The sequence below is a fragment of the Aptenodytes forsteri genome, unplaced genomic scaffold, assembly GCF_000699145.1.
Source record: "Aptenodytes forsteri isolate BGI_AS27 unplaced genomic scaffold, ASM69914v1 Scaffold679, whole genome shotgun sequence".
NCBI lineage: Eukaryota > Metazoa > Chordata > Aves > Sphenisciformes > Spheniscidae > Aptenodytes > Aptenodytes forsteri.
Window position 1 is genome coordinate 2,165,173 of NW_008795924.1, and position 12,060 is coordinate 2,177,232.

General features: G+C 53.5%; 1 protein-coding gene across 1 annotated transcript; it reads right to left on the minus strand.

The window, feature by feature from the left end:
- Positions 1-2,332, minus strand: NRROS (negative regulator of reactive oxygen species). Its single transcript, XM_009284984.1, has 2 exons — positions 2,219-2,332; positions 1-1,968 (listed from the first exon to the last, which is right to left on the minus strand). The coding sequence occupies exons 1-2, from the start codon at positions 2,324-2,326 to the stop codon at positions 1-3; spliced, it is 2,076 nt and encodes a 691-aa protein (XP_009283259.1). The 5' UTR covers positions 2,327-2,332.
- Between the last annotated feature and the right edge of the window lie 9,728 nt (positions 2,333-12,060).

Genomic DNA, 12,060 nt, shown 5'->3' on the forward strand with positions numbered 1-12,060 from the left:
TCAGTAAGGGCTGGACACCCCACACTGGCTTTTCACCATTTTCAGCAGCTTTTGCTTGAGCATAAGGAATACAACAGCGAAGGCCACCAGGAGTGTCAGGCAGGTGGGCAGAGCCAGCACCAGGTAGAGGAGCGCCAGGTCAGCCGTTTGCCAGCGACAGCTCCACAGGACAGGCTCGGGCAGCGCCCTGGGGCTCAGTGTGTGGGAGGCATAGCTGCAGGTCACCTCCTGCCCATCAGGGACGCGCAACCCCTCAACCCGCTGCAGGGCGTCCCACCAGCTCAGTGTGCAGCAGTTGTAGGGGTTTCGGCTGAGGTAGACCTCCCGCAGGCTATTCCCCAGTGGTGTCCGCGTGACATCTGGTGGGAGAGCTGGGAAGCAGTTGTCCCGCAGGTCCAGGCTGCGCAGTTTCAGGACACGCAGCGAGATGGGGAAGGTGGTCAAGGAGTTCCCCGACAGGTCCAAGTGCATGAGGCTGTTAAAGGCAGAGAAGTCCATGGCGGTGGAAGAGAGGCTGGTGTTCCTCAGAGACAACACCTGCAGTGTCAGAGCAAGGTCCTGCAGCCACTCCAGGCCCCCAGACAGTGCCTGATGGTTGTCGGAGAGGTCCAAATGCATCAGCGACGTCCCCTGGAAGGGTTGGCCGCCCAGTCCCCGCAGACCACAGCCAGCCAAGGAGAGATGAGTCAAGGTCTCAATACCCCTGATGTCCACGCAGGGGGGACTCTCCACCTCACCTGCAACAGCTGGCTGGGGACAGAGGTCGACCCGGTTGCGGCTGAGGTCCACGGTAGCGATCTTCCTGGTATAGGTGAAAACCCCAGGAGGAAGTGCCTGCAGCCTGTTGGTGCTGAGGTTGAAGAGCTGCAGGTTGGGCAGGATGTCCCTGGTGCCCACCTCCGCCCCCAGCTCTGCCAGCTGGTTCTGGCTGAGGTCCAGCTCCGTCAGCATGGCTAAGGGGTCCCCCTCCGACAGGTGAAACATCTCCAGGCAGTTCTGGTTGAGCTTCAGGTGGGTCAGGGAGGGCATCTGGGCCAGGAAGCCTTCTGGCAGGTACCAGACCTGGTTCTGGCTCATGTCCAGGAGGCGCAGGGAGGAGAGGTTGCTGTGGCAGATCTCATCCCAGAGGCTGACCGTCGTGATGTTGGTGGAGTTGCCATCAATGAGCAGGAACTGCACTGTGACATCCGCCAGGGACGTGCCGTTGGGGAGGCGCTGGTAGAAGCTCATCTCGTTGTCCTTCAGCAGCAAGGAGTGCAGCTTGCTCTGCCGGGGCAACACGGGGAAGAAGAGGAGGCGGTTGTGGGACAGGTCCAGCACCTCCAGCTGAAAGAGGTCATCACTTTCCAGGGCCAGAAACCACTCAATGATGTTGTTGCTGACGTTCAGCACCCTGAGCTGGGTCAGGCCAAACTCCACTACACACGGGAGGTAGTTGTAAGCTACATTGAGCCTCTGCAGCTTCTGCAGCCCTTCAAAAGCTTGGTCAATCTCAAAGATGTAGTTCTTCTCCAGGTTCAGCTCCAACAGCTGTGTCAGGTTTGTGAAGACGGACGAGTCCAGCCTCATGATGATATTCCTGGCCACAGACAAGGACTCCAAGGAAGACAGGTTCCAGACCAAAACCGACACCATGTCCTCAGTGAGGCGGTTTCCAGCTAGATCCAGTGTCCTCAAGGCTGGCAGAGCAGAAAGAGCAGCTGCTGTCAGTGAGTAGTTGGTGAAGAGGAGGTTGTCTGCCAAGGAGAGCATGTGGAGGCCTTGGCTGCTGAGGAAGGTGCCAGGCTCAATGAGCTCCAGCTGGTTCTTGGTCAAGCTGAGATGCCGCAGCTGGTGGTATGAGAGCAGAGAGGCATTGCCCAGAACCTGGACAGTGTTGTCATCAAGCAACAGCTCTTCGGTATCGCCTCGAAGATTTCCTGGGACAGAGCTCAGCCATCTCCCAGTGCAGTCCACGGTGCTCTGCACCTGAAGCAAGAAGTGGATACGTAACACGGCTCTGAGAGGTGGGAGATGGGGGGAGATGAGGAGGGAGAAGTTTAGGGAGCAGAGAAAGGATGGAGGAGGTGGCTCTATGATTAGAGCCTTGGCACCCCAGTCCACTCTTTAGCTAAGCCAGTAGCTGGGAGGGGGAAGGTCTGGAGATGCTGAGGTGCCTGGGCTTTGCAGGGCAGGACCAAGCAGACAGAAGGGTGAGGGTTTGCAAGAGAGGACTTACGAGCTCGCAGCTGCCAGGAGATATTGCCCAGGCTGCAACCGCCCCGCTTCCCCATCCCACTGCCAGGAGGACCAGAAGCAGGAAGAGACCAGGGAGCGGGGCCTCCATCTCAGTGGCAGCACTCCTGCGGAGATGGAGCAGAGGTGAGAAGGTCAAAAGCTGCAGACTGCTCATCCTGAAAGGCCTAGGTTTTCCCAGGGAGCCCATCATGGCAGCAGTGATCCTTGTGCACAGCTGGCCTCCTGCCCATGGCTGCTGCCTGCAGGCAGGCGCACAGCTCCCATCGTTGCCCCCAGGAGCACCCAGAGGTGATGGGCTCCCAACATGCCATAGTGGTGGCCACCATGCCCCGCGAGACCTGGGCCACCACAAGCTGCCCATGGAGAAACAGCAAAGAGCCCCGGCACTGAGCCCACCCGCCCCAGCAGGAGCCCTCATGGGGGTCTACCAAGGAGAGCCTGGAGGACAGGAGAAGAGAAGGGATGGGGAGGTGGCAGCCCAGTCCCTGCACAGGGCAGCACACGTGGGAAAGGCACCGTCATCGCTGCACAGCTGCACACAAACACCACTGAACTGCAACCCTCGAGCAGAGGCTTCCCCCCTGCCAGGGCTCACGTCCCCCCTCTCCAGCCCCAAACACTCCCCAGGGGACACCAACCCAGTCACCATGAGTCCCCTCCAGCACCCGTCCCTGCTGGAGGTCCTCCTGGGGAAGCGGAGACTCTCCAGCACGAGGTGCCCCGTTACTAACTTGGCGGAACGGGAGCTGACGGCATTTGCATCTGGGGAAAAGCTGAACCTCAGGCAAATGAGCAGCGAGGTCTCAGCAAGGGCTCGGCAAGCGGCGTTTTCATAACTGCCAGTGCTTGAAGAAGAAATGGGGGGTTATTTTTGGCAGCCCAGGAAGCCGGAGCCTTGCAGCACAGAGGGAGCAGGCAACACGTCCTGGGTTGTCTCCTTCCTTGGGACAGCCAAAAGTGTTAAGCTGGTGTCTTATCAAAGCGGCATTTATTAATCTGGTGGGGATGAAGAGAAAGCCCCCCTTCCCCGGGCTGGAGCTGACGCACAGCAGCTTGCACCCTCCCAAGTCCTCAGTCTCCAGCAGTGCCTTGCACCCAGGCATGGTGGCAGGAGAGAGACCCTGCTGTGTCCTCGCTGCACCCAAAAAACGGGGGCTTTGGCTCCAGCTTGCCTTTGGCCCTTGAACCCCTCCACAGAAGCTCACACTTTCCTTCACCCAGCTCAGCCTTTCTTTGCCGCTCAGCATTGGCTTGCCCCAACATCAGAAGCGCCTCCATCCTCCCACACTCCGCCCTGGGGCTGCAGGGATGGCGCCAGCACAGCCAGGAGAGCAGGCAGCAGCACAGGCAGGAAACCCCTGCCCGCAGCCCTGCAGAGGAGACCACATGCAAGAGGTCTGGGAGCGCCCAGGGTGCTCCCCATGGCGCACACCAGCCCCGGCACTGGCCCACACAGCCACAGCTCTTACGAGCGTGGGCGTTAGCAACGCACGGCCACCACGGATCTTCAAGCTGGCAAGGGGGGCTCCCAAAAAACACCAGCAGGGTTTCCCCCCCCGCCAGCAAAGGTATCGGGGGGCAGTTACTCACCACGTGGGGCAGCATGCAGGGTTTGCCGCAACTCATCCTGCAGCGAGAAGCCCCTCTGGCTACGCTTAGGGGGCTCTTGGGGCCAAGGGTGGGTGCGACCCACTGGGTTTCTCTCCCTCCCGCTTTCTCGCTTAGCACTAATATAGCCTTTGCGGAAGGAGCTAACGGAAACTGCAGTCACATGGAGGCAGAGAGTGCGGCCAGGCACTTCGCTTACTGATCTCAGCACTTACAACCCAGGTCATGCACTCGCAAACAGCTCCCCAGCAAGGAGGAACCGTGGGGGCCGGGCAGGCAGAGAGGGGGATGCCAGGGGGAACCGCCCCCCGCCAAGGGTCACGCAGCTCCTGGCTCTCCCGCTGCTCCCAGGGACAAGCCAGCACTAGGGACAACCCTTGCACTGCGACTCCTCTGCACAGCTCCAGCAGCAAAAACCCTGCAAGAGTTTCAGGCAGCAAAGCTAGTGACCCAGGGGGTTTCCTCCCTGTGGAGCCATGCCACCGACCCTGCCGGGGCTGGAGAAAAACCACCAGCTGGGCAGTGCTCCCCTGCATGGCACCTATTCCCATTGTGTCCCTCTAGTCCCCCGCTTGCCTCCAGCGCCCAGCATAGGGGCTTCGACAGAAGCCAAGGGATGCGCTTCCTGCGGGGGAAGAAGAAGGTGCTGTTATTTCCTGTTGCATCCCAAGCCGAGGTTGAACATGTTCCCAGATGTTGAGTCCCCAGTGCTCAGCCCCTCACGTTGTCTAGGCGAGATTCGGGATTCTCAGATGCCACTGCCCGCAGACCTTTGGAACTCCTGGGGCTGCTTGGGATTTCGGCAAACCCAGCACCCAAGGTGCAAGTCAGACCCATCAGGATACAGGGACCTCCCAAGTGCCAATGCCCATGTGAAATTCAGCATAAATGGCTTTTCCCACAACTGCCAAGGCAGAGAGAGACAAAAATCCACGTTTCCAAGGCAATATGAACAGGGAGGCCCCCTTCCACCTCATCCCCACCTACCCCTGCTCTTCATCTCCCTTCCCACCCCATGGATCCCCTCTCCCAGGGTCCTCATGCATTCCCAAATCCCCAGCAAATCCAGCCGCTGAGGGGGAAAACAGTTTGCCTGGATTTACCTAGCTGGGAAAGGGTTCAAAACTATAGAGAAAGGATTCAGCCCTAAAACAGGACCCTGTCCAGTGGGATCAGTAGGTAGCGCCCTGCAACATCCATGCTCCATGTCCCAGGCACCGGTGCCAATGGGACCTTCTGCAGCAGCCGGGAGATGAACCATGTTATTGCGGCACACCAAGCACCCCACCAAGGGACATCACAGCCTGGGTCACCCCCACCTGCCAGGCCAAGTGGCCCCAAACTCCTGCAGCCAGCACAAGTGACTGGGGAGATATTTTTTCTGCCTTCACCCTAAATTTCATTTCTTCTCTGGAAGGAGACTGAGCTCTCCTATGTCACCCACGAAAAAGCCCTGTGGTTTCATTTCCTCCATTTTCAAGGAAGTTTGAAGTATAAAAATCAAGAAGGAAAAAGAGAGAAGCACTCCTCATCCAAATGAACCAGAGCAGATGGCAGGAGCTCTGCAGCAGGGCAAAATTCCCATGGCATTGCTCGAGGTCACACGAAGGGCTGAGACTGTTGACGATTACAAACCCACTCCGCATCCCCTAAACTGCCACGAGCCCAACCCGCACCAAAACAACTCATCTGACACTTGGAGATGCATGAGCCAGCAGAGATTTGCCCCTGGGCTGGGAAGTCCTGAAGCCGTAGAACTTGAGCATCCTCACCTGTGGCAATACTCCACTCTCAGGTGATCTGCAGGCTCCTGGGAGACCTTCTGATAGGATTCCTTCACGTGGTGCCACCAAGCAAGGTGATGCCACAAGGGTCAAACCAGCTTCCTCCAGGAAGGAGGAGCTGGGAGAGAAAACAACGTGCTTCATCATCTGCTTCATCCCCAGCCCATCGCTTTAGCTGACTGAAGCCAAGCCACCATAACTCCCTTTCCCCAGCAGCGAAGGTGCTCACTGACAGAGCACTGTGGGATGGGAGAGCCGCCACGCTGCCCGGCTGCGTTTCGCCCACCCTGTCCTCCCCAGAAAGCAGCCGCACACCAGGGCTGCTCCCCACAGAGCGGCCACTGGCTCTGTGCTGGGGCAGCTGGCAGCAGCATTGCATTTCACACTTTCCCCACCTCCTGCAGCTGGATGGTTTTGAAAACATCCCCAAGCTGCTGCTTGCTGCCCTCCTCTTCCTCCCAAGCAGCATCATGCCCCCACCCAGCCCTCCCAGTAAGGACTGGATGTGTGCTTTGAGGGGTTTTTATTTATTTTTTAATATCAGCACAGTAAAGGGATAGGGATTGAGCTTCCAGGAGCTGCTGGTCTGATCAGCACTTCATGAAGCTCCAATCCAGCTCAATGGCACAGGTGGGTTAAATTGAAGGCGATTCAGCTGCTTGGGGCAGTGTCTGCACATGCAGCTGCAATTCCTGCAGCTGTAGGAGAGGACCAGGGATCCCCATATGGTTTTACAACCAGTAAGTTTCCTCCATTCCTCCCACCTCCTCTTCCCTCCAAACCATCTTTTTCCCTTAAGAACCCTCAAATTGTCAAGCACAAACCAAGAGAAAAGTTGCAACCAGAAGGCAGCCTCCTGGTCGCCCCAGGACTACTGCACCCAGCACCAGACCCTACGGGAAAGGAGAAACTGCAACAAAAACCAGCAACCCCATCGCTTCACCTTGGCGTGCCCCTAGTTTTCCTGCAGGAAATGTGATTTCTTTGGTAGTGGAAGGACCAAGAGAAAGGTCACCCAGTTCACACACCAGCAGGACCACAGCCTCGGACGAGTCAGGGCAAAGTGAAACAGATGTTTCTCCATGGGCTTCCTCTACTCCCACTGCGATGGAGAACTGGAGGGAATTAAACAAGTCATTCTGCAAAGGAGGACGGTGCAAAGCATCCCCGAAAAGACTCCAGCTCTGCTCTGTCTCCAGCATTTTGCCCAACAAGGAGAGGATGCAGAGAGCACCCCTGCAAAGGGAAAAATGGATGGGGAGAGAAACCAGCTGCTCTGGGAAACGAGCCTGGGAAGGCTTAGATAAATACCTACAGAAACATCACAATCTCCAGGCTCATGGGAAACTGCAAATGGTGTTACAGAAATTATTAGGTAGGTTCGAGTGACCGACTGTTGCCAGCAGCATCTCACCTGTTGGACCTCATCAGAAAGGGAGGAGCGGCCACAGGGTGAAGACCAGCATCTCCCTCCAGCCATTCATTCCCAGGCACTGTGGTCAGCAACAACTCCAAAAATTAAAGAAAATCCAAATTTTATCTTTAAAACCCACATGAAATTTTCACTTGCCACTTGGCTGAAGTGTGCACAGGCAGCGCAAAGGTATCAAGACAACACAGGTGAAGAAGTTTGTTTAATAGGGACCATTAATTTAATTTAATCACCTGCTCTAGATAAAACAAGGGAAGCTGAAGGTCTACTGTATCTCAGAAGCTACTGGTAGCGATAGTTGCCTCTAATTTAAGAAGAACTATGAACATAAAAAAGAAAACAGATCATTTGTTACGTGGCCAAAAGCAAAAAGCTGAGATGGCCAGCTGGATGGCTTAACTTTAAGCTAAATCTCTGGAAGTTCACCTGGCTGAATTTCTCAATAGGAATCCACCCAGTTTATCCCCAGGGAATAGTGAAGGACGTGCCACATCCCAGGATGGCGTGGATGCATTGATGTACACAAGCATGGGCATCTCTACAGCCCCAGCACTGCAGTTGAACTGGAGGCTCTGCAAGAAGCACGGCTTCCCTCCAGTGTATTTCTTGCAGGGGAAACTAAGAGACAAAAATCAGCAATTTATAATCAGCTTCAAAATCTTTTTTTTTCCACCTCAGCTGTAGCCAAACAACCTGCTTGCTTGTCTACCTAGCCACGCTCGGTCTTCTTCCAAGGAAACACATGTGCTAGCACTGACATTAGTCACTAAACTAAAGCTTCAGGCTCTGGTTTCACAGCAGCTCATGTGCCTGGGAACGCCTCGTAGCCAGAGCATCCTCCTCTGGCCCGACTCCACCACCCCACTCCTGCTCCCTTTCCAGCAGCAGCCCACGCTCCTGGCTCACTCTCGCTCTACAATTACCCGTTTATCCACAACCAAGCTCACCTCTGCTCCCCCATTTTCAGCCATCAGGAGTCTCCTAGCTCTTGCCAGGTTTTCTGATGGAAAGAGGGAAGAGAGAAGACTTCTTTGAAACCAGAATTAATTCTGGGTTGCTCTGAGCAGAGAGTGGGGCTTGCTCACTTGCCTTTGCAGCTGGTTGCTGACACCTGCAGACATCAGAGCTGCGCGAGCTCAGGGAGGAGGAAGGGGAAGGAAATAACCCCCCCAGACTGACAACCTCCAACAAGCCCGCAGGGACCCAGGTGAGCTTCCAGCACGAACAACTGGGAAAATGACGCATTTGGGCTTGGAGGACATTTGACTGAGGACCTAGACACCAACCAGGAGCCCCACAGCAGCAGTTTTCATAGAGGATCCCCCCTTTGACCCTTTAAGTCTCCAAAAGGTGCAAGTATCCTCTACGGGACTCAGAAGAAAGGCAGAAATAGGTCTTAGTAGAAAGCAAAACCATGTTTCTGAGAGTGCAGGGCTGTGCGGGAAGGGAAGAGGGGAGCTGGTCAGCGGCTCAGCTGCTTCCCAGACACCCACGCCAAGGGGCGAGGCTGTGCCCCTGTTCCCTTCCTGCAGGTAGGTCCAGCCCCCAGGCAGCTCCGTCCCTGCAATCGCCGCTCTTCCTTCTCCCACATCTGACAGCGTGCGAGATGTAAATGAGGAGGAAGCGGGCCACAGAAGGGAGAGCCACAGAAGTGATCTCATTTCCCCCTCTGCTCACCCACACGCGTGGCCGAGCCCACCCTGCGGCCAGGCTCCTGCCGCCTCTCGTAGCCTTCACCCACCCGCCTTTCCCAGGCTGGGGGTTTGAGGTCTGCACAAGGGATCCACCACCACACCTAAGCGAACCTCCTCCTCAGAGAGCGGCAGAGCATCCAGATCACAAGGTCTTCAGAGCAGAGCATGCAGCAGGACGCATCAGATGTTGAAGTAGCAGAGCATTGTATTTCTGTAGCAACTGGAAGCCAAGTACATCCACTGCCTTACGAGTCATGATCTGAGATAGACACTAAAGGAAGTTCAGATGCTCTAGAGAACTGCTTGCAATCCACGTGCAGGAGAAGCAAGTGCCTGAAGCCAGAGAAGACGACTGATCTTTCCTCCTAGATCTCCTCAAGAGCTGGAAAGCCCCACCACCAGGTTGCTTACATCTACAGTTTGGTCTTTGGTTGCACCTAGACCTGAAAGTGTTGCTCAAGTTTTTCCCACCGGGTTGCCAGATGTGGATAAATTGATCTCAGTTTTGTACTGTACAATAAAATAAACCATTAAAAGCAATAAAAACCCCTGACCTATCTACTCCAGCACATTCACCAAAGTTTTTAGCATAAAACTGTCAGGACTGGAGGCTCTAAGTCCCCAGGAGGAGAAGGTATGGACAAGTCACTGCTGTGACATCATTCAGCAATGCAAATTATGGCAAGAAAAACTACTCCCATCTGTAGTCACACGTACTCCCTTCCTGCTGCCGTTCTGCTTAAGAGAAGTGAGTAATTGTGTCATTAATGCAAAGGGAAGTGAAACTATCTCAGCTCCTTACAGAACTAAGCCTATCCCACCCAGCTTTCCCCTGTGGCCAGGAGAGCCAACATCCCTGCTACGCAGTGTTATCTCACAAGCAACTCTTCTCAACGTGGCTTTCAATCAGGACTGGAAGCAAGTCAGAGCGTTCACACTCCAAAGTCTTCCTTTCCCGGGTCTTCAGCCTTGGGGCTCAGCATCCCTCCTCTCTAGCATGATACTTGCAGGACAAGTGACAGAGAAAAGCCAGTCTGCAGGGTTTCAGGACTGGCGCACCCTCTTGCACTTAGGGCATATTCCTTGGTCCTGTGTAAGAAAACAGAAAAAACTGCCAGGATATAAGTTTCTGTTTGTTTGTTTATTTTTTTAAACAAACTCTAACACAAAAATGACATCATTGTTGTATCTGAAACCTCATCCCCACAGCTGTATCTGGGAGAGACTCAAAGCAGGCTTTCACCTTTCAATTTGAGACCTGAATTAACACAGGAATGCAAGAGGGGGGAAAGTTCAAACAGATGCATCGATTAATAAAGTAGATCTTCCCCTCTTGTACTCCATTTTCCTTCCGAGAAGAGCCGCTAATGGTCTGTGAGTAAAGACAAGCCACGTCCCAGAGATGCACAGCACAGTGGGGTGAGACCACCAGGCCACAGGCTGACACTTAAAAACAACTTCTTTCCATATTGCACACTCTCCTGAGTCCCACGAATGTTTGTTCCAACTCTGCTCCAGTTCTACATGCGTCAATTATTTTTCCAGGAATAAGACAAAATCATATGCTAAAGCTGAGATAAAATCTCTTGGCCGTTTACAAAGCATGAGATCCTACCCTCGAGCTCTGCTCTTGCACAAGACCTTGCAGAAGGGCTCAGGTGCCCAATGTCAGATGGGATCCAGCGTGAGAAAAGCATTCTCTGTCACCTGAGCACAAAAAAAAAAAAAAACCCAACAAAAAAAGCCAAAAAAAACCAGTTCTACATGCGTCAATTATTTTTCCAGGAATAAGACAAAATCATATGCTAAAGCTGAGATAAAATCTCTTGGCCGTTTACAAAGCATGAGATCCTACCCTCGAGCTCTGCTCTTGCACAAGACCTTGCAGAAGGGCTCAGGTGCCCAATGTCAGATGGGATCCAGCGTGAGAAAAGCATTCTCTGTCACCTGAGCACAAAAAAAAAAAAAAACCAACAAAAAAAAAGCCAACAAAAAACCCAAAAGGTGATTTGGAAGTGGCAGATATAGAGGCTGAAAAGCTTTAACCACTGCAGTATTTGGAATATCATACAAAAAAACATTTTGGTCAACATCTGTTTGGCAGGTTTGTCCAGCACTTTATAATTATTAAGTCACATATTGAAGGTGGTGGAGCGTACTCTCTTAAATTACTATTTAAAAGCAATTGGATACGGCTTAGTTCTCCTAAATGTAGGATGCTAAAGAAACAAAAGAACTTCATAACCTTGGTTTAATAACTCACTCGCAGGCTTTCAGTCTCCAATCACTGAAGTCTTTCTTGCAGCTGAAGCTGCAACCAGCAGTTTCTTACCTGTAAACAGGTACCATGGAGGTTTTGTGGATGGAGTACAGCCCATATCCTGCTCGCTCTCAGATTTAACGCATTATTGAGCTACGGAGAGTCTAGGGAGAGGTAATACACACAGCATACACTCACCTACTTGGGTTGAAAATAGGTCTGTGCTTCCTGTTATTGATGAGGTTTTGTCTTGCCTTGATTTTCAACTCACCGGCTGCAAACCAAAGCTGACGGACTGCTTTAAACAAAGGCATCAGGAATGAAGGATGCCAGTGTGCCTTGCTGCAGGTATGTAACTGAGCTTGAACGTTTGCAAGAGAATGGCATTTTGTAGCTGTAGCATACACAGTTGTAAAACAGCTGTTTTGACATCTGTCCCTGTCTTTGGAGTGTGCCTCTAAAGATGCGGAGACTGCACTGTGCAAATGAGAGCAGGTTCACGACCTGAAATTAGAAGTTCAAGAAAGGACAAAAACAGAAAAATCACCTTGCAAAACATACAGCAAAATATTTGGAGACCTAGCGCCCATCCTGAGCAGTAAAACACTGTAGATGCATAAAGGTGACGTGTCCTAGGTCACTCATTTACATGCACGGTAACATTCCTGCTGCTTCTGGATAAAATTTGCAGATGACACCAAGCTGAGTGGTACGGTCGACACGTCAGAGGGATGGGATGCCATCCAGAGGGACCTGGACAAGCTGGAGAAGTGGGCCCATGTGAACCTCATGAGGTTTAACAAGGCCAAGTGCAAGATCCTGCACCTGGGTCAGGGCAACCCCCGGTATCAATACAGGCTGGGGGATGAAGGGATTGAGAGCAGCCCTGCCAAGAAGGGCTTGGGGGTACTGCTGGATGAAAAGCTGGACATGAGCCAGCAATGTGCGCTTGCAGCCCAGAAGGCCAATCGTACCCTGGGCTGCATCAAAAGAAGCGTGGCCAGCAGGTCAAGGGAGGTGATTCTGCCCCTCTGCTCTGCTCTG

Coding starts and splice junctions, on each gene's coding strand:
- NRROS (XM_009284984.1), bottom strand. CDS start 2,326: ATGGAGGCCCCGCTCCCTGGTCTCTTCCTGCTTCTGGTCCTCCTGGCA. Junction 1,969..2,218: donor CTCCTGGCAGCTGCGAGCTC/GTAAGTCCTCTC, acceptor TTCTTGCTTCAG/GTGCAGAGCACCGTGGACTG.